General features: G+C 45.2%; 1 protein-coding gene across 1 annotated transcript in view; it reads right to left on the bottom strand.

Annotated features, from left to right (window-relative positions):
* HCN4 (hyperpolarization activated cyclic nucleotide gated potassium channel 4) overlaps positions 1–21,851 on the bottom strand; it is a 169,143-nt gene that overhangs the window by 71,190 nt on the left and 76,102 nt on the right. The window contains exon 3 of the mRNA XM_073361426.2: positions 4,850–5,011. Within this exon, the coding sequence (XP_073217527.2) occupies positions 4,850–5,011 (162 nt within the window). The remainder of the gene's footprint in view (positions 1–4,849; positions 5,012–21,851) is intronic.

Below are 21,851 nucleotides of genomic sequence, written 5' to 3'. Positions count from 1 at the left end.
AAATTAGAGGATTGGGCCAAAAGAAATCTGATGAGGTTCAACAAGGACAAGTGCAGAGTCCTGCACTTAGGACGGAAGAATCCCATGCACCGCTCCAGACTAGGGACCAAATGGCTAGGCAGCAGTTCTGCAGGAAAGGACCTAGGGGTTACAGTGGACGAGAAGCTGGATATCAGTCAACAGTGTGCCTTTGTTGCCAAAAAGGCTAAGAGCATTTTGGTCTGTATAGGTAGGAGCATTGCCAGCAGATCAAGGGACATGATCATTCCCCTCTATTCGACATTGGTGAGGCCTCATCTGGAGTACTTTTGTGTCCAGTTTTGGGCCCACACTACAAGAAGGATATGGAAAAATTGGAAAACGTCCAGCACAGGGCAACAAAAATTATTAGGGGGTTGGAGCACATGACTTATGAGGAGAGGCTGAGGGAACTGGGATTGTTTAGTCTGCAGAAGAGAAGAATGAGGGGGGATTTGATAGCTGCTTTCAACTACCTGAAAGGGGGTTCCAAAGAGGATGGATCTAGACTGTTCTCAATGGTAGCAGATGACAGAACAAGGAGTAATGGTCTCAAGTTGCAGTGGGGGAGGTTTAGGTTGGATATTAGGAAAACCTTTTTCACTAGGAGGGTGGTGAAGCACTGGAATGTGTTACCTAGGGAGGTGGTAGAATCTCCTTCCTTAGAGGTATTTAAGGTCAGGCTTGACAAAGCCCTGGCTGGGATGATTTAGTTGGGAATTGGTCCTGCTTTGAGCAGGGGGTTGGACTAGATGACCTTCTGGGGTCCCTTCCAACCCTGATATTCTATGATTCTATGATTCATATATTGTATCAAAGGTGATGTGTGTTTCATTTTTCACCTAACCCTCAACCCGCTTAGCTTTTCCTTCACCCTCCACAGCTCCTGCCATCTTCTGAGCCTGCAAATAGTCCTTTCCTTCTGTCACACTGATCTCTTGAAAATATTAATAGGCTGTGATCATACCCTGCCCTCGCCTAATCTCCTTTTAAGATGATAATTTTAGCTCCATTCCTCCCTCCTCACGGGTCTCGTGCTCCAATCCTTTGCTCATCTTTGTAGTGGGTGAGACAAGAGAGAGGCAGTGTGTCCTAGTGGATAGAGCACTGGACAGGGACTCGGGAGACTGGGGTTACTTTCTTGGCTCCACCACTGGCCTAGTGGGTCACTCTGGGTAAGTCACGTCACCTCCCTGTGCCACAATTTCCCCACTAAAAAAAAAAAAGGTGGGGTAAGAATATCCTTTGCAAAGTCCTTTGAGAGCGACTGTGGTGACCAAACTGCTGCATGCCCCAGGGGTACAAACTGGCATTGTTTGTACATCCTTAGCTGTACTGAACCCCAGGATAGCACTGGGAGCCCAGATTTATCACATGGGGGTCTCAGACTCACTGGTTTACCCCCCAAGTCTGTCTATCTAAGGTACTTATCTGGCCCCCATTGCCATAGTCTCTGAGAACCTCAGAATTTTTAATGACTTTCTCATCTCAACATGCCAGGCTGGCAGGGCTATCACCTCCATTGCACAGATGGGGAACGGAGGCACAGAGAGACTAAGTGACTTGCCAAGGCCACACAGAGTCTGTGGCAAAGCGGGGACTTGAACCTTGGTCTCCCAAATTGCAAGCTAGTGCCCTGACCCCTGGGCTATCCAGCCTCTCCATCCCTCCCTAACCATACTGTTTATTGCCTTTTCCTAGGTGTAGGGCTTGGCATGTGTCAGTCTGGACTGTCCCCTCCTTGCCTGCAGTGCCACTTGCTCCAGCTCCTCCAGATGACATTTGGTTTTGGCTGAATTTGGACTGTAACTTGGGCACGCCAGGCTGTGCATGGGAGTCTGGCTGTTCAAGAGTGCAGCGATGGGGTGCAAAGCTCTGGGAGTCTGGCTCAGGAGAGAAGCTGTCTGAAAGTCCTTCCAGGTTGCTCAGCATGTTTGCAGCTTCCACCCAGCTCCTAGTGGACAGGTATCCACGTCACAAAACCCACCGCAGAACTGGCACTAATTGACTGGGGTCAGCACTGACCAGGCAGAGAGACTCTGCTCCCCTTTCAGCTGCTGCTGCTCAGGCTAGTACCTCCCTGGGAGGGTTGAGGCACATCAGCAGAAAATCAGAGGCAGCATGATCTAGTGGCCAGGGCACTGGACTGGGAGCCAGGATGCCTGGGTTCTATTTTTGGCTCTACCACTGTCCTGCTAGGTGACCGTAGGCATGTCACTTCCCCTTGCTGTGCATTCTGGTCTGTCTAGACCGTAGGCTCTTCCGTCCAGGGCTGTCTCTCACTCTGTCTCTGTCCAATACCCAGCACAACAGGGCCCTCATCTCTAGTCCACAATAGAAATAGAAAGGGGGCAACCTGGGGGAAGATCGTGCTGTACCTGTCCTGCAGATCAATAGAGTAGTCAGTCTGGCATCATTCACCAGCGGGGAGAAATAAACAAACCAACCTCCCCACAGGTGGCTTTCTGTGGCTTCTAACTCAGCCTGAGATGCGCCACCCACCCTGGCCCCTCACAGCTCTGAAAGGAGCAGGCATGAGATGTTGGTTGCACTTTTTTAATTTCAAGTTTCTTTCTGCTTCAGTGACTGATTTTGAAGAAAATAGTGGCTGGGGGATCCGGAGCTGCAATAAGAGCTGCAATAAGAGGAAACTTTTTAAGGTTTGTCAGTTTTGCTGCTTAATCATCTGGATGTTGTCCCTTTGAATAAGGGATCCTGAATTTTTTGGGAAATATTGAAAGGCACCATAAGCTCATCAGGCACTTACCATATGTTCCATGTCTCATCATAAACACTGCAGCCACCAGCAGAGCCCTGCCTATTGCTCCTGCTATGGGAGTTGCAATACTGACTGGCACAGTTTATTTTCAGGGTGCTTTATAGTCTGTACAACACCCCCACAAGACAGGGAGGTGAGCAGTGCAATCGCACTATCTTATACACAGAGAAACTGAGGCAAGAGAGGCTGAGTTACTTGCTCAAGGCCACCGCAGGGATTGGTGTCAGGAATTAGGAGCCTGTGGTTCAAACCCAGGCCTGCCCTTATGGGGAGGCACTGGGCACGCTGCTGCCCCAGCTCAGCCCCACAGATGGCACAAGAGCCTGCTCCCAGCATGGAGCAGGGTTTGTGTAATTTTTTTGAACCCTCCTTCTTGCTGTCTCCTGCCAGCAGGAGTAGCTGGGCTCCTGCCTTCTCCTGTGTGCATCCAGAGCAGGCTCTACTTAGGTTCTGCCCCTGCTGCTTTCCAGGCCTGTCAGCCCTGCCTGTTTCATCACAGAGGGCTCTGCAAGGCACATTCCACCTCCCGCCAGCTCCCTCCACCTCCAGGTGATTGCTAGAGAGAGAAGGAAGATACTAGAGTGGGGGAGGCAATGGAGGGCTGCTGGATAGCTGTGGGGTGCTTAGGGTTGCCAACTGTCTAATCACACAAACCCAAACACCCTTGCCCCACCCCTTCTCCACCCCTTCCCTAAGGCCCCACCCCACTCACTCTATCCCCCCTCCCTCTGTTGCTCGCTCTCCCCCACCCTCATTCACTTTCACTGGGCTGGGGCAGGGGGTTAGGATGTGAGAGGGGGTGCGGGCTCTGGGTTGGGGCTGAGGAGTTTGGACCGTGGGAGGGGATTCCAGGTTGTGCTTGGGCAGGGGATTGAGGTGCAGGAGGGAGTGAGGGTTGCGGACTCCAGCCGGGCAGCACTTACTTCAGACAGCAGCATGTCCCTGAGGCTCCTAGACTCAGGGGCGGCCAGGTGGCTCTGCCCCTGCTTGCAGGCACCATCCCCACAGCTCCCATTGGTTATGATTCCCAGCCAATGGGAGCTGTGGAGTTGGTGCTCGGGACAAGGGTAGCACACAGAGACCCCCTGGCCATCCCTGCACCTAGAAGCTGCAGGGACATGCTGGCCAATTCCGGGAGCTGTGCGGAGCCAGGGAAGGCAGGGAGCCTGCCTTAGCCCTGCTGTACCGCCGACTGGACTTCTGGCCTATTCATAGAATCATAGAATATCAGGGTTGGAAGGGACCCCAGAAGGTCATCTAGTCCAACCCCCTGCTCAAAGCAGGACCAATTCCCAGTTAAATCATCCCAGCCAGGGCTTTGTCAAGCCTGACCTTAAAAACCTCTAAGGAAGGAGATTCTACCACCTCCCTAGGTAACGCATTCCAGTGTTTCACCACCCTCTTAGTGAAAAAGTTTTTCCTAATATCCAATCTAAACCTCCCCCACTGCAACTTGAGACCATTACTCCTCGTTCTGTCATCTGCTACCATTGAGAACAGCCTAGAGCCATCCTCTTTGGAACCCCCTTTCAGGTAGTTGAAAGCAGCTATCAAATCCCCCCTCATTCTTCTCTTCTGCAGGCTAAACAATCCCAGCTCCCTCAGCCTCTCCTCATAACTCATGTGTTCCAGTCCCCTAATCATTTTTGTTGCCCTTCGCTGGACTCTCTCCAATTTATCCACATCCTTCTTGAAGTGTGGGGCCCAAAACTGGACACAGTACTCCAGATGAGGCCTCACCAATGTCGAATAGAGGGGAACGATCACGTCCCTCGATCTGCTCGCTATGCCCCTACTTATTAAAATCTCCCTGACTACTTTCAATTGCGACCAGAAGATTGAGGCTGATTCTGGGAGAGTCCTGGCTAATCCGGGAGGGTTGGCAATCCTAGGGGATGCTGTATTGCTGAGGGGGGAAGCGTTGTGGAATAGGGAGCTGTGTGTTGCGGGGATGCTGGAGGGATGCTTGTGTGATGGGGGGCTGGAAGGAAATTGCTTCATTATTGCAGGCTTGTGGAGGGCTCTGGGGTGTCAGAAAGAGCAGGCACTTACCACCATGCGGTTGAGGGACACCCAGCAATCTTCAGGGAAGTCCTGCAGCATGGGCACCAGGAACTGAAGGCAGCCGTCCCAGTGACACAGCAGGAGCATCATTCCAATCAGGTTCACAATCCGCACCACCGCACTCGCCAGGTCATAGGTCATGTGGAATATCTGCAGGGGCCAGGAGGGAGATGATTCACACCCAGCGCCTCAGCCAACGAACACAACCAACAGACAGAGAGCTCCAGGCCAGGGAAACACAACCAAACAAAGGCAGTCCAAGACAAGGTTGGGTCAATTCTCCACAGGCAGATCAGTGGTTAAATACAAAATATTAGAGCAAGTCAGAAAACAGGTTAAAAAAATCACCAAATATACCCACCCCCTCCCATTCTTCATCCAAATTTCACTTCGATTTAAAATTTTCAGTCTGCTTTATAAAATAAATCACATAGCTGCTCTTCAGCATTTCACTTGTGCCTTACTTCTCTCCAGGGAGCGATCCTCCTTTGATATCCCCAGTTTTGAAAATAGATTATAAGCCCCCCCAGGGCAGGGTCTCTTTCTGTGTTTGTACATTGGATGCACGTGCCAGCATTCTTTCCCACAGTGCACAGCAGCCTTAAACCAACCAGAGCTCTACAGTGAAAAATTCAGCAGAACTTGTCTCCTATCCAGCTGTCCCCTCTGTCCTTGGCCTTACATGGAGGAGGGCAGGCTGGTGGAGAGGAGGGGGCACAGAAGATTTGGGCTACACAGAGTTGGGCTACCATCTTCTGCTGGTATGCAGAGTCTTACTCTTAACAGGGCCATTTAGAACCAGAGGGCTCAGCAGCCCTGAATCAGGCAGTTGCATTTGGTTCTCTGCAGCCCGTAATTCTCCATTACAAGGAGGGGCAACGTATTTCCCCCCATCGTACTAATCATAAGCAGAATATATTCAGAAGCCCACGTATCATGTGATCAAGGCAGGGTGCAGACAGACATATGCCCCTGTCAGGGTTCCCTCTCCACTCTGAGGTACAGATGTGAGGACCCGCATGAACGACCCCCTAAGTTTATTTCTACCAGCTTAGGTTAAAAATTCCCCAAGGCACAAATCCCTTTTGTCCTTGGACGGTATGCTGCTACCACCAAGTGATTTAAACAAACATTCAGGGAGGGCCACTTGGAGCCCTGTCCCCCCCCAAAATATCCCGCCAAGCCCTTACACCTCCTTTTCTGGGGAGGCTTCAGAATAATATCCTAACCAATTGGTTACAAAGTTAGCACAGATCAACCCCCCCTGGGTCTTAGGACAATGAAAATCAATAAGGTTCTTAAAAGAAGAATGTTATTTAAAGAAAAGGTAAAAGAATCACCTCTGTAAAATCAGGATGGAAGATAACTTTTCAGGGTAACAAAAGATTCACAAACACAGAGGAACTCCCTCTAGGCTTAGTTCAAAGTTACAAAAAACAGGAATAAACCTCCCTCTAGCAAAGGGAAAATTCACAAGCTAAAACAAAAGATAATCTAACACGCCTTGCCTGGCTTTACTTACTATTTTTGTAATATTAGAGACTGGTTCAGGATTGGTTGGAGGAGATGGATTTCGGCCTGGCATCTCTCAGTCCCAGGAGAGAGAACACCCAACAAAAAGCACAAACAAAGCGTCTCCCTCCCCAGAGTTGAAAGTATCTTCTTTCCCCATTGGTCCTTTTGGTCATGTGCCAGCCAGGTTATTTGAGCTTCTTAACCCATTACAGATAAGGAGGAATTCTAGGCTACCCTTAGCTGTATGGTTATGACAGCCCCATAGAGTACAGCTCAGTGGGGACACTTTTCTTTATTTGCTAGGGAGAACTGGCATTCTGAAAACACTGGGATTTGTCTTGCTAAGGACATGCAACCTAGATGACACTACTATAAAGTAGGTGCAAAACTGGTTGGAAAACCATTCCCAGAGAGTAGTTATCAGTGGTTCACAGTCATGCTGGAAGGATGTAATGAGTGGGGTCCCACAGAGATCAGTTCTGGGTCCGGTTCTGCTCAATATCTTCATCAATGGTTTAGATAATGGAATAGAGAGTACACTTATAAAGTTTGCGGGTGATACCAAGCTGGGTGGGGTTGCAAGTGCTTTGGAGGATAGGATTAAAATTCAAAATGATCTGGACAAACTGGAGAAATGGTCTGAAGTAAATCGGATGAAATTCAATAAGAACAAATGCAAAGTACTCCATTTAGGAAGGAACAATCAATCAGTTGCCCACATACAAAATGGGAAATGACTGCCTGGAAGTCATTAGGAAGGAATACTGCTGAAAGGGATCTGGAGGTCATAGTGGCCCACAAGCTAAATATGAGTCAAGAGTGTAACGCTGTTACAAAAAAAGCAAACATCATTCTAGGATGTATTAGCAGGAGTGTTGTAAGCAAAACACAAGAAGTAATTCTTCTGCTCTACTCTGCACTGATTAGGCCTCAGTTGGAGTATTGTGCCCAGTTCTGGATGCCACATTTCAGGAAGGATGTGGACAAGTTGGATAAAGTTCAGAGAAGAGTGACAACAATAATTAAAGGTCTAGAAAACATGACCTATGAGGGAAGATAGAAAAAATTGGGTTTGTTTAGTCTGGAAAAGAGAAGACCAAGGGGTGACATGATAACAGTTTTCAAGTATGTCAAAGGTTGTTACAAGGAGGAGGAAGAAAAATTGTTTTTCTTAACCTCTGAGGACAGGACAAGAAGCAATGGGCTTAAATTGCAGCAAGGGAGCTTTAGCTTGGACATTGGGAAAAACTCCCTGTCAGGGCACTCCCTCAGGGAACGGATGGGCAGGATCCCCGGGCAGAATAACATGAGGGGGAAAGGAGTCCAGAAGAGCTGGCTGTATTTTAAAGAATCCTTATTGGGGTCACAGGAACAAACCATCCTGATGTGTAGAAAGAATAGTAAATATGGCAGGCAACCAGCTTGGCTTAACAGTGAAATCCTTGCTGATCTTAAACACAAAAAAGAAGCTTACAGGAAGTGGAAACTTGGACAAATGACCAAGGAGGAGTAGAAAATATTGCTCAGGCATGCAGGGGTGAAATCAGGAAGGCCAAATCACACCTGGAGTTGCAGCTAGCAAAGGATGTTAAGAGTAACAAGAAGGGTTTCTTCAGGTATGTTGACAACAAGAAGAAAGTCAAGGAAAGTGTGGGCCCCTTACTGAATGAGGGAGGCAACCTAGTGATAGAGGATGTGGAAAAAGCTAATGTACTCAATGCTTTTTTTGCCTCTGTCTTCACGAACAAGGTCAGCTTCCAGACTACTGCACTGGGCAGCACAGTATGGGGAGGAGGTGACCAGCCCTCTGTGGAGAAGGAAGTGGTTCAGGACTATTTAGAAAAGCTGGACGAGCACAAGTCCATGGGACCGGATGCACTGCATCTGAGGGTGCTAAAGGAGTTGGCTGATGTGATTGCAGAGCCATTGGCCATTATCTTTTCATGGCGATCGGGGGAGGTCCCGGACTACTGGAAAAAGGCTAATGTAGTGCCCATATTTTAAAAAGGGAAGGGGGAGGATCCAGGGAACTACAGGCCAGTCAGCCTCACCTCAGTCCCTGGAAAAATCATGGAGCAGGTCCTCAAGGAATCAATTCTGAAGCACTTTGAGGAGAGGAAAGTGATCAGGAACAGTCAGCGTGGATTCACCAAAGACACAAGTCATGCCTGACTAACCTAATTGCCTTCTATGACAAGATAACTGGCTCTGTGGATGAGGGGAAAGCAGTGGATGGGTTATTCCTTGACTTTAGCAAAGCTTTTGATACGGTCTCCCACAGGATTCTTGTCAGCAAGTTAAAGAAGTATGGGCTGGATGAATGGACTATAAGGTAGTTAGAAAGCTGGCTAGATTGTCAGGCTCAACGGGTAGTGATCAATGGCTTGATGTCTAGCTGGCAGCCGGTATCAAGCGGTGTGCCCCAAGGGTTGGTCCTGGGGCCGGTTTTGTTCAAGATCTTCATTAATGATCTGGAAGATGGCGTGGACTGCACTCTCAGCAAGTTTGGAGATGACACTCAACTGGGAGGAGAGGTAGATATGCTGGAGGGTAGGGATAGGATACAGAGGGCCCTAGACAAATTAGAGGATTGGGCCAAAAGGAATCTGATGAGGTTCAACAAGGACAAGTGCAGAGTCCTGCACTTAGGACAGAAGAATCCCATGCACCGCTCCAGACTAGGGACCAAATGGCTAGGTAGCAGTTCTACAGAAAAGGACCTGGGGATTACAGTGGATGAGAAGCTGGATATGAGTCAACAGTGTGCCCTTGTTGCCAAGAAGGCTAACAGCATTTTGGGCTGCATAAGTAGGGGCATTGCCAGCAGATCAAGGGACATGATCATTCCCCTCTATTCGACATTGGTGAGGCCTCATCTGGAGTACTGTGTCCAGTTTTGGGCCCCACACTACAAGAAGGATATGGAAAAATTGGAAAACATCCAGCAGAGGGCAACAAAAATGATTAGGGAGCTGGGACACATGACTTCTGAGGAGAGGCTGAGGGAACTGGGATTGTTTAGTCTGCAGAAGAGAAGAATGAGTGGGGATTTGATAGCTGCTTTCAACTACCTGAAAGGCGGTTCCAAAGAGGATGGCTCTAGACTGTTCTCAGTGGTACCAGATGACAGAACAAGGAGTAATGGTCTCAAGTTGCAGTGGGGGAGGTTAGATGTTAGGAAAACTTCTTCACTAGGAGAGTGGTGAAGCACTGGAATGGGCTACCTAGGGAGGTGGTGGAATCTCCTCCTTTTAAGGTCAGGCTTGACAAAGCCCTGTCTCGGATGATTTAGTTGGGGATTGGTCCTGCTTTGAGCAGGGGTTGGACTAGGTGACCTCCTGAGGTCCCATCCAACCCTAATATTCTATGATTCTATGAATAGCTCCGCCCTACCTTACAGGACTATTGTGAGAATAAATTAAAGACTGTAAGGCGCTCAATGACTGCGGCGATGTGGCCAGGTAATTAGGGAAGAAGAAAGGCGGACAGTTTGGTTAACTGTTTCTCAACCCCATTGTTTACCCAGCTTCCTCTGCTTCTTGGGTGCAGCAGGAAACAGAGCCAAAAATAGCATGAGAGGCCACCAAACAGCATTTCCACACAAGATTGACCCAGAATCCCAAGTGAAAGGCTGCATTAGGAAATCCAGCTCTGTTTGTATGGCTCAGCAGGTTAGTATGACTGCTGAGCAAATCCTTCAGAAAGAATCATTTGACTGGTTTCATCCCTTCTTCTGTCACAGAAATGATCACCCCAAGTCCAGAGTATTCAAATGACAACCGAGAGCTATGCTGGTGCTTGGGGCAATGATCTGTGAAAGGGACCGCAAGTAGATATTTGTCAATGGAGGGCTTTAGTGAGCTAATGACATTTCCTCTCCTATGAATCTGCACTCTCACATTTCATCAGAGTTCTAGCAATAATTCCATCCCTAAGAGCCCTGCCCATGGGGACAGTGGCAGGAACTGCCTTTTTTCTTTAACATAGAAAGATAGAAAATCAAAAGCCTGCAGAAATGGACGTCTCAGGGGATTGTTAAAGGGATACGAAGTTTTTCACCCCCTAGCTAGGGATTTGGCCCTATTCCAGCTAGGGATGCAAAGCTTTCACCATCTGATGTGCGTCAGCAGCCTGTGTGAACGGAGTTGTGAGCTTCAGCCTAGTTCTTAGTGGACAGGCATCCCCATGACAAACAGCTGCCTTTGCTCTTGGCACGAACTGACCCCCTTGACTGGCAGACCCAGGAATGGGAGCCAAGAGTTGAATGGGCCATACAGAATGAATTGCCATCCCCAGGGCTGATTCCTTCCAGGCCAAGGGGAGGGCACATGGGTGAGCCAACATAACCACTCCCTGGGCTGTTGCCACTATCTGGACAGACAGCCCCTGTCTCCAGTGCAGTCCGTTCAGTAACTTTCCCCCCTTGAAATAGATTCACTTTCAGACATTAAGAAAAAATGAGAAACCCTCACTCTGAGAAGTAGCCACAGGGGATGTGGTGGATGCCCTTGGTCTGAGCAGATAACGCTGCTGTAATTTTGTCCCATGTCATGGGGAATATGGGTTCCAAACACTCATCAGAGAGCTCCTAAGCTGGCCTCTCACCGAGCGCTGTGCATTGCTGCGCTGCAGCACACCCTGCCCTCCCCACTACTTGTGCATGAGAGATGGGGAAAGAGTGTCTGAAAGTCCATCGCACTGGGACATGAGCTGTGATTGGTACTGGCCTGGCTTTTGTCATTAAGGTAGGGAAGCCTGGAGTGCTAGTGATCAGTCCTGCACTAGGTTCTATCGGGACTCCTGGGCTCACTTGGAATTGGTCACACACTCGGTCTTTCATCTGCTTGCCATTTGAGTGATTGGGGTTTGGCAGAGGGGATGGCAGCCTGTACTCAACCTCCGAACCTCTGTTTCGGGAGAGAGGCAAGCGGGAGGTGGTGACACTGGCTGACAGTGCTGAGGGCTTCACCTCAGAAACCAGGCCAATTGTCCACAAATGGCTGTGACTTGTGAATCCCTGTTATGAAGTCTGCTCTACACCCCCAGCCAAGAGAACAGTGAAGCTTCCTGGCAGGCCAGCAGCAGGTGGGACTGTGAACACCGCAGCTGGACGGAACCCTTTCCCAGTAAAGCAACCTCTAGTTGTGGATGTGCCTTAGAACCCCTGATTATCCTTCAGGCTCCTAGTGGTACACATTTGAAATCCTGTCAGCACTGACCAACTCTGTAGAATACATCTCCACTAGCTCTACACCCCTGTAGGACTCCACTGGGCTGGGCGAAGCTTCAGACGGCCACTAAAGTCAGAGGGCAAAGTAGACTTGAAGGTGACTTAACAGGGCCCAGCCCCGACTGTGGAATCTAGGCCTTGGCTCCATCACACTGTTTTAACTAAAGGTGTAGTTTTTTAAAGTTGGTGCATATCTGAGTGTGGATACTCCAACTGATTTATCAATTGTCAGTAGAATTTTTGGTCAAGTATCTATAATTTCATTTCCTTGAGAATGGTGTTGGCTAAGTAGTTTAAGTGTACAACATTAATTTATGGTACATATCCAAAAATATCCCTTTAGAAGAAAACACTTAAGGGTACAAGAAATCAAGACAACAAAAATAATTTAAAAAACCCACCTTATGGGACAGTGTTACGGTTGTGCTGTGATTAAATGTGCATTTGATTATTTCTGAAAATAGCATGTTTGTTGATTACGTGGAGAATGTGAGATTTAGGACACTCTTAACTATTTGTTCCTTTATTTGGGTTTTGCAAATGAAGCGCTAGGAAAATTTTGTGATTTTTTTTTCACGTAGCAAACTTAGCTGGTTTTCTAAACAAAGCTTTTTGTTTCTGGGTATATGAGAGTTGAGTGAATGAGGAAAAAAGGTTTCCATAGAGTATTTGCTTGAATTTAAAATTCACTGGACCACTTATCTGTTGCCCTGCACCTTGCGTAGTCATTTAGACTAATGCAGAGTGAACGTAAAATGCTACCATTTTGATTTGATAGCATTTCACTCTTTCTGTGCACTGGTGTAAATTACTATGCAAGATGCAGGACAAAAGAGAATCAGACCGAGTATGCTTTGCTCATGCTCCATCCACTTTTGGAGTAATAGAGTTTTACACACACAACACCTGAATACTCATTCATAGTGTATTTTAAACGTACATGTGCACAAATTTGCACTAAAATTTAAATTCAAAATGATCTGGACAAACTGGAGAAATGGTCTGAAGTAAATAGGATGAAATTCAATAAGGACAAATGCAAAGTACTCCATTTAGGAAGGAACAATCAATCAGTTGCCCACCCACATACAAAATGGGAAATGACTGCCGAGGAAGGAATACTGTGGAAAGGGACCTGGGGGTCATAGTGGACCATAAGCTAAATATAAGTCAACAGTGTAACACATGATAACAGTTTTCAAGTACATGTTACAAAGAGGAGGGAGAAAATTGTTCTTCTTAACCTCTGAGGATATGACAAGAAGCAATGGGCTCAAATTGAAGTAAGGGCGGTTTAGGTTTGACATTAGGACAAACTTCATAACTGTCAGGGTGGTTAAGCACTGGAATAAATTGCCTGGGGAGGTTGTAGAATTTCCATCATTGGAGATTTTTAAGAGCAGGTTAGACAAACACCTGTCAGGGGTGGTCTAGATAATACTTAGTCCTGCCATGAGTGTCCAAGATGTCCAAGCCGTTATTTTGTATGATTAGTACAAGAGAAATTTCCTTTAAAAACTCCCCACCTCCCATCCCCCGAATAGCCCAGTTCTTTTAGGAAAGATGCCATAGGCAAGTCCTGTATTACATAGACAGGAAAAAAAATTAGTTTTTAAGAAACTGATGAAAAATGCTCCCTCTCTCCTTAAACTGATTCTTCTCTCCAAGAGATTCAAAGCATCAGTAGCTTTGCTGAGCCTTCTGCCTGATTACAAAAATAATGATCATCCATTCAGGAAACAATAATGATACCATCTGGCCAATCACAGCTAACTAATAGTTCATTTTTGTTCATATGTATTAAGTGTTGAATACTAGCAGTAAATTGGTTGTGAGCAAACTAAAGATAGAAATAAAACTAGAGGAAAAAATTAATAAGAACATAAGAATGGCCATAGTGGGTCAGACCAAAGGTCATCTAGCCCAGTATCCTGTCTTCCGACAGTGGCCAGTGCCAGGTGCCCCAGAGGGAATGAACAGAACAGGCAATCTTCAAGTGATCCATCCCCTGTTGCCTATTCCCAGCTTCTGGCAAACAGAGGCTAGGGACACCATCCCTGACCATCCTGGCTAATAACCATTGATGGACCTGTCCTCCATAAATTTATCTAGTTCTTTTTTGAACCCTGTTATAGTCTTGGCCTTCACAACATCCTCTGGCAAGGAGTTCCACAGGTGGACTGTGCATTGTGTGAAAAAATACTTCCTTTTGTTTGTTTTAAACCAGCTGCCTACTAATTTCATTTGGTGAGCCTTAGTTCTTGTGTTAGGAGAAGGAGTAAATAACACTTCCTTATTTACTTTCTCCACACCCGTCATGATTTTATAGACCTCAATCATATCCCCCCTTAGGCATCTCTTTTCCAAGCTGAAAAATCCTAGTCTTACTAATCTCTCCTCATACGGAAGTAGTTCCATACCCCTAATCATTTTTATTGCCCTTTTCTGAACCTTTTCCAATTCCAATATATCTCTTTTTTGAGATGGGGCAACCACATCTGCACACAGTATTCAAGATGTGGGCATACCATGGATTTATATAGAGGAAATATGATATTTTCTTTCTTATTATCTATTCCTTTCTTAATGATTCCCAATATTCTGTTTGCTTTTTTGACTGCTGTTGCACATTGAGTGGATGTTTTCAGAGAACTATCCACAATGACTCCAAGATCTTTTTCTTGAGTGGTAACAGCTAATTTAGACCCCATCATTTTATATGTATAGTTGGGATTATGTTTTCAATATGCATTACTTTGCATTTATCAAGATTGAATTTCATCTGCCATTTTGTTGCCTAGTCACCCAGTTTTGTGAGATCCTTTTGTGGCTCTTCTCAGTCTGCCTGGAACTTAACTATCTTGAGAAATTTTGTATTATCTGCAAATTTGCCACCTCACTGTTTACCCTTTTTTCAAGATCATTTATGAATATGTTGAATAGGACTAGTCTTTGTACAGACCCTTGGGGGACACCATTATTTACCCCTCTCCATTCTGAAAACTGACCATTTATTCCTACCCTTTGTTTCCTATCTTTTAACCAGTTACCAATCCATGAGAGGATCTTTCCTCTTATTGCATGACAGCTTACTTTGCTTAAGAGCCTTTGGTGAGGGACCTTGTCAAAGGCTTTCCTAAAATATTAATACACTATATCTACTGGATCCCCCTTGTCTACATGCTTGTTGACCCCCTCAAAGAATTCCAGTAGATTGGTGAGACATGATTTCCCTTTACAAAAACCATGTTGTCTCTTCCCAAACAAATTATGTTCATCTATGTGTCTGACAATTTTGTTCTTTGCCGTTTCAGCGAGTTTTCCTAGTACTGAAGTCAAGCTTACCAGCCTGTAATTTCTGGGATCACCTCTGGAGCCCTTTTTAAAAATTGGCATCACATTAGCTGTCCTCCAGTCATTTGGTACAGTAGCTGATTTAAATGATACATTACAGACTACAGTTAGTAGTTCTGAAATTTCACACTTGAGTTCCTTCAGAACTCTTGGGTGAATACCATGTGGTCCTGGTGACTTATTCCTGTTTAGTTTATCAATTTATCAGTAAGTTAATCTGCCCAAGAACATTCCAGAAGCAGAGAAAGAGGCTAAAATCTTTGAGTGAACCATTTACTGGGAAATATTTGCTTGGCTATAACGTATACACTTGGATCCCTCCCCCACTTCTGGGAAGGAACACAAGAGTAACACTGCACAGATTTCACACAGGCTCCCTACTGGTGGAGGAGCAGCAGAATATCCTGTCACCAACATTGCATCTGACAGCAGCCTCAATTCCTCTTAGATGTCTTCCATCCAAACACTGACTAAGCTTGACCCTGCTTAGCTTGCAAGATCTGACTAGAAAAGACCGCAAGATATGTCTACACTGCAGCTGGTGGTGCAACTGCAGCAAGTGTAGACATACCTGAGCTACCTTGATCTAGCTCACAGGACTATCAATAGCAGTGAAGCCATGGCAGCACAGACTGCCGCACAGATCAGCCACCTGAGTAAGAACCCAGGGTCCCAGACAGGCTTACACAGCCCATGCTGCTGCGGCTTCACTGTTGTTGGTATTTGCATTAGCTAGGTTAATGCTAGCTGGGGTGCACCTACTTATGCTGCAATCACACCTCTGAGTATAATGTCTAAGCTGTTATTGCCCCACACCAACATTCAAGGTAATGCAACTGCTTAGGGATCATTATTTTTCTCACTTAGGGCTTGTTGTTGTCGGAGGACAGAGCCTGCTGTTGCCTGCAAAGAAAACACCTTCCTTCCTTTTCTCCAAACTTAACAAACATCCCACACAACACTAACAATGACATGCCCTGGCTGCTATTTGACAACAGGATGTGCCAGTGGAAGAGGGAGAAGATCAAACAAGCACCTCCCCAGGCTTGGCGATTTTATGAGGTGGCTTTCCCTGCAGGAAGGTACATACTCTCCAGGAATATACAATACTTCATGGACACCAAAACACTGACAAGCAACAAGCACACCTAAGCCACCCGCAGCCAAACCCCTTGGCCAGCTAACACATACTATGTGATGGACAAGGCATAAAAACCAGGGTGACTAGGATAGATTGAAAAATAATTCACCCCTCAGTGCACTGAGGAACCAGCGCGCATACTCTCTGAAACTCTAATACATTTTATTTTAGCAGCACCGTACAAAAGCTCTCAGTTGCTTTTTCTGCATTTCTTATCCCACTGTTGCTGACCACCAAATATCCATCAACCTCTCTCATTTACATCCCGCTAAGATTGCTCATTTCCCCACAGTGAGGTTGCAATTCAAGATGTGCAAAACCAGACACATTTTACCCCAAAACGTGTGTCATTTTGGCCAATTACCAATGCTCAAGATTGCACAAAATGGCCATTTTTGCCACTAACACACACAAGTTCTGAATTTCAAAGGCACCTATTACTCACAACGGACCCATTTTCATTGATCAGGGGCTAATCTGGAGTGGAAAAAATGTGCAAGAATGGGTGAAGGGGGTTATTTTCAAGGCTATAACAGTGTGAAGAATTATGTTGTACGTGGAGAGGTTTTGCTTTGCACAGTGAATGTTCTCTAACACTCTGTTGGCCAGCATAATTTAACTGCATGGCAGCAAGAGAGATTTATACTAACCTCCAGAGGGAGTTTAATTCTTCATAGACAGCTGGCTTCCAGCAGGACTGATCATGCTAATGGAGCTTCTTCTCCAGTCGGGAGGTGGGAGTGGGTGGGCAGGAGACAGGACAAAATCCACCAGGAAACCCAACTAAAAATAAAAAACATTTTCTTCTCTTCTCACGCAGAGACTCGTGTCTGCTGCAAAATGTTTACAGCAGGAAAAGGTGAAGTAGCAGGACTAATTAGCACCAAAAAAGCTAGTGCAAATGGCAGATGTTTATAGACATATATATATAAAACCCCAAAGATCCTGCTTGCGCCATGTGTTTGTGTCTCTTAGAGTTCAGGTTGTCAAGGAAACTGCCTCCCTTCCCATGCAACCATTCAGACTAGATTTTAATCATCATCATTTTAAGAACTTTTCTTACCACGACAAACATGACACAGACAACTCCAGTGACTGGCTTGCCCTTCAATTGCTTTGTCCAAATACCTCTAGGAAGAAGATTCCGGAGTGGATCCTGCTCCCACCAAACTCAAATGTGAGACTCCTGGGACCATTAAGAGGAGTAAGGAGCAGGTCCTAGGTTCCTTGTGATGGAGGGGAAGAGGCAATGGTTGAAATCTCAGAGAAGGTGTCTGATGAAAGCAACAATAAGGTTGTTCCTAAATTTTTTAGACGTGCCTAAGAGACTTAGGAGCCTATGTGATTTAGACACTTAGATGCCTAAGTCTTTTGTTGACTTTCAGTGAGGATTTGGCTCTGAAGTGCCTATGGGTCACACTTTCAAAGGGATTTAGGCACCTAAAGATGGAGATGAGACCTAGTGGGACTCTCAAATGTGCCTAAGCAGGTTAGGTGTCTAACTGTCATTAGCTGCATCTTTAGGTGCCTAAATCCCTTTAAAAACCTGGCCCTAAGACATTTTTGAAAATGGGAATTAGCTACTGTGGGAAATTTTACTCTGAGTCTAGAAAACTAACACAAAAAGAATCAAAAGTGAGTAATGTCAATCACTTGCAATTAAAAATGAGCACATCCACTCAGCACTGTGTCAAAAGCCTTACTAAAGTCTAGATTTATCACATCTACTGCCTCCCCCCACCCACTATATCAGTACAACTGCCAAACAAGGAAATTAGATTGGTTTGGCATGATTTGTGATTGACGAATTTGGGCACCCAACTCCCACTGCAATGAAAATTGGCCCCTAACCTCCCTAAGACACTCTGAAAATCTAGCCTTAGGTTTGCTAAAACACTAGTTACAAAACTCAGCATATAAATTGGAATGTTTTGGTGGCATTTTAAATTCCAGGAGGCTGTTTTTTTGGGTTTTGTTTGTTTGTTTGTTTAAACTGGACATGGGCCCAAGTCTGAACAAAACAAAATTCTGGAATGTTTGCACCTCAGATGTCGATCTGAATTTTGCACCATGACTCTATCTTTCACTTAAACCATTCCCTGCAGCGCTGGAAGCCCGAGCACAAGGGCTGCTGCTGGTGAAGGAGAATCAGGAAGTGAAACTGACCAGTTTAGCTTCTTTGTGGCCAAACTAACTGCAAGAATTAAACTAACGGCAGAAAGGTGAAAATGAAGGAAAACGGACTTTAATTTTTTTTTCAGTTTTAATATTCTATGAGGAGAACAATTTGTACAGAAGGACATTTTGAGTATAATTTAATCAATGTCCTCTATTAAAACAGTTCAAGACCTAGCAAGGAATAGATGACTGAACGATGCACATTTCTCATCATTTATTAATATATGGGGCCTCGGGCAAGTCATAATGCCTCTGCACCTCATTCACCACATCTGTAAAATGGGAGTAATAATACTTTCCTCTCAGTAGTGTTTCAAGAGTTAATGAATATTTATACACTATATGGACTAGGCAAAGTGCTATGTAAGTGCCAAGTTCTGTTATTCTATATCATTCCTCTTACATCAACATAAGACACAATTGGTTGAAATGATCATTAAAAACAGAATTATAAAACACTTTCAATAGGTGACTGATCATGGTCTGAAAAGGACTCACTAGCATAACTTTGGCAAAGAAAACACTGCCTCTCTAACCTATTAGAATGCTTTGAGTAGGTCACGGATGCAGGAGAACCAGATGACATCATTAACTTGGAGTTTCAGAAAGCCTTTGACAAAGTCTATCCTAAGGCTTGGGAAGCTTGGTCATCCTGGGATGAGAGGTTAAGTTCTGTCATGGATTAGCAAGTGGCCAACAGACAGCAAAGAGGAGAGGTGAGTGGTCAGTTTTCACCAACAGCAAAGATTAACAGCTCCAAGGTTCTGTACCAGGACCAGAGTTTAATATAGTTATCTGTGAAATGGAAAAAGGGTTGAGCAGCAAAATGATAACGTTTGTAGATGACATAAAATTATTTAGATTAGTCAAGACTGGAGAAAACTTAAAGAAACTTCAGAGGGGCTTCACAGGGGGTCTGAACAAAGCCTATTGAAATAAATGGAATGATCCTCATTGATTTCAATGGGCTTTTCATCAGACACAAAGCTAGTTAACTTGGCAAGACAATGGTAGATAAAACTCAAGGGTGGTAAATGCAAAGTAATGCACATAGGAAGGAATCTTTTGAGCTATCCACACACATTACTGGCTTCTAAGTTAACAACACAGGTAAAAGGAACTGGGCATTGCTGTGGAGAGTGCATTGAAAACCTCTGCTCATTGTGGTCAAAAAAGCAAACAAAATGTTAAGGTGGGGAAGTGTTGTGCCATGACATAAGTCAGTGATCAGTCCCCTCATCCTGGAACACCACATTCACTCCTAGCCACCCTGCTTCCAAATTGATATAATAGACATAGGTTTCGAGGTAGGAGATGAAAATGATTAGTTCAGGAAAGACTTTCACAGGGGGAGTGTGAAAATTATGGGAATGTTTTGTCCAGAGAGGAGGTGACCGAGGGGACATGACAGAAAACAACAACTAGCACTGAAGGTAAATCAGAACACTTCACCTGCCTTCTATCTTATAATACAAGAGCAAAGGAACATTGAATGACATTCAAGGATGCCAAATTTAAAAACTGATCAGAGGGGACACAGTTTTTTCCACCTAATGCACATTTAACCTGTGGTATTCAATGCCACCAGGTATCACTGATGTTAAGAGCTTGTCAAGATTAAAAACAAGGACTGGGTGACAAGGACATACATTAGAAAGTGGGTTTTTTTAATGCCCTTCCCTTCTCAGGGTATAAGTCAACCTCTGACTGATGGGATTTAGAAAGAAACTTTCCCTGTGGCCACTTTGGGGTTTGTTACACCTTCCTTCTGAAGCACAGCTACTGACCTTGACTGGAAACTGAATACTGGACAAGATGAACCACTGGCCTGATCAGTAATGGCCATTCCTATGCTCCTAATTACACTAGTGAAAGAACCTGATCCTGATATCAAATTGCTGACAGCTCAGTATCTAAACAGAAACCTAAAATCAGATCACCAAAGCAACAAAATCAGATCCATGGGAAAAAGAAAAGGAGTACTTGTGGCACCTTAGAGACTAACCAATTTATTTGAGCATGAGCTTTCGTGAGCTACAGCTCACTTCATCAGATGTTTACCGTGGAAACTGCACGGTAAACATCTGATGAAGTGAGCTGTAGCTCACGAAAGCTCATGCTCAAATAAATTGGTTAGTCTCTAAGGTGCCACAAGTACTCCTTTTCTTTTTGCGAATACAGACTAACACGGCTGTTCCTCTGAGATCCATGGGAGACACTCTTCAAATAAAAACTAAAACCAACAGCTCAAAGTCCAGATCAGGTTCCAAAAAGCCACAACTCTTTACCTCTCTTTCAGTCACACTTTAATTTGCCAGCCTCAGGTAAGGATTCAGTATAGACTTAAAACAATCTGTGAATGTCACATACCAGGGGATTAATACAGCTAGTGGGGTCCAATATAACTCAGTGCTAGACTCAGAGGTCCTGTGCAAGAGCTGTGAACTTAGAGAATTAAATAACTCATGTAGTACATTCTTGATCAATGAGTGTATTTATCACATCTTCCATTTAAATAAGCAAGTGAAGAATCACAGAATCATAGACTTTAAGGTCAGAAGGAACCATTATGATCATCTAGTCTGACCTCCTGCACAATGCAGGCCACAGAATCTCACCCACCAACTCCTGTAACAAACCCCTAACTTATGTCTGAGCTACTGAAGTCCTCAAATCATGGTTTAAAGACTTCAAGATGCAGAGAATCCTCCAGCCAGTGACCCATGCCCCACACTGCAGAGGAAGGCGAAAAACCCCTAGGGCCTCTGCCAATCTGCCCTGGAGGAAAATTCCTTCCTGACCCCAAATATGGCAATCAGCTAAACCCTGAGCACGTGGGCAAGACTAACCAGCCAGACACCCAGGAAAGAATTCTCTGTAATAACTCAGATCCCACCCCATCTAATATCCCATCACAGGCCATTGGGCATATCTACCTCTAATAGTCAAAGATCAATTAATTGCCAAAATTAGGCTATCCCATCATATCATCTCCTTCATAAACTTATTGAGCTTAGTCCTGAAGCCAGATATGTCTTTTGCCCCCACTGCTTCCCTTGGAAGGCTATTCCAGAACTTCACTCCTCTGATGGTTAGAAACCTTCGTCTAATTTCAAGAACACGCACATTACTCCTGCATTAAGCACTATGCAAATATCTAGAGAGAGCGTATGGAAGGGATGTGACCTAAAATAAGACAATCCCAAAGGTGAAAAACCCATGCACCTGTTCATCCCCAAACACCCATATTTGCATTTGCAAATCTGTATTTCCCTATGGAAGTCAGAGCACTGCATTCCTCCCTGCGTGGATTTAACCAGGTTTAGGAGGGTTTAAGTGCATCCTTTGCTCCTACTTCTCCCCCTATTAGAATTTGCTCCAAAGTCCTCATTATTACAGCCATTTTTAGGAAATCCCTTAACAAATGACATCTCCCCTGAAGCTTATGTTTACCCTGTGTCTGAAGGGACAGAGTCTGTATTGTACTTCCTAGAGGCACAACACAAATGGCATATGTCACCCTAAGCCACCTTTGCACTGCCTGGATTCTAGGCCGCTGCATGGGTTGTACT

The sequence above is a fragment of the Lepidochelys kempii genome, chromosome 10 (genome assembly GCF_965140285.1).
Source record: "Lepidochelys kempii isolate rLepKem1 chromosome 10, rLepKem1.hap1, whole genome shotgun sequence".
NCBI lineage: Eukaryota > Metazoa > Chordata > Testudines > Cheloniidae > Lepidochelys > Lepidochelys kempii.
Note: the sequence above shows the minus strand (reverse complement) of the source record. Positions and strands in the feature narration are given on the sequence as shown.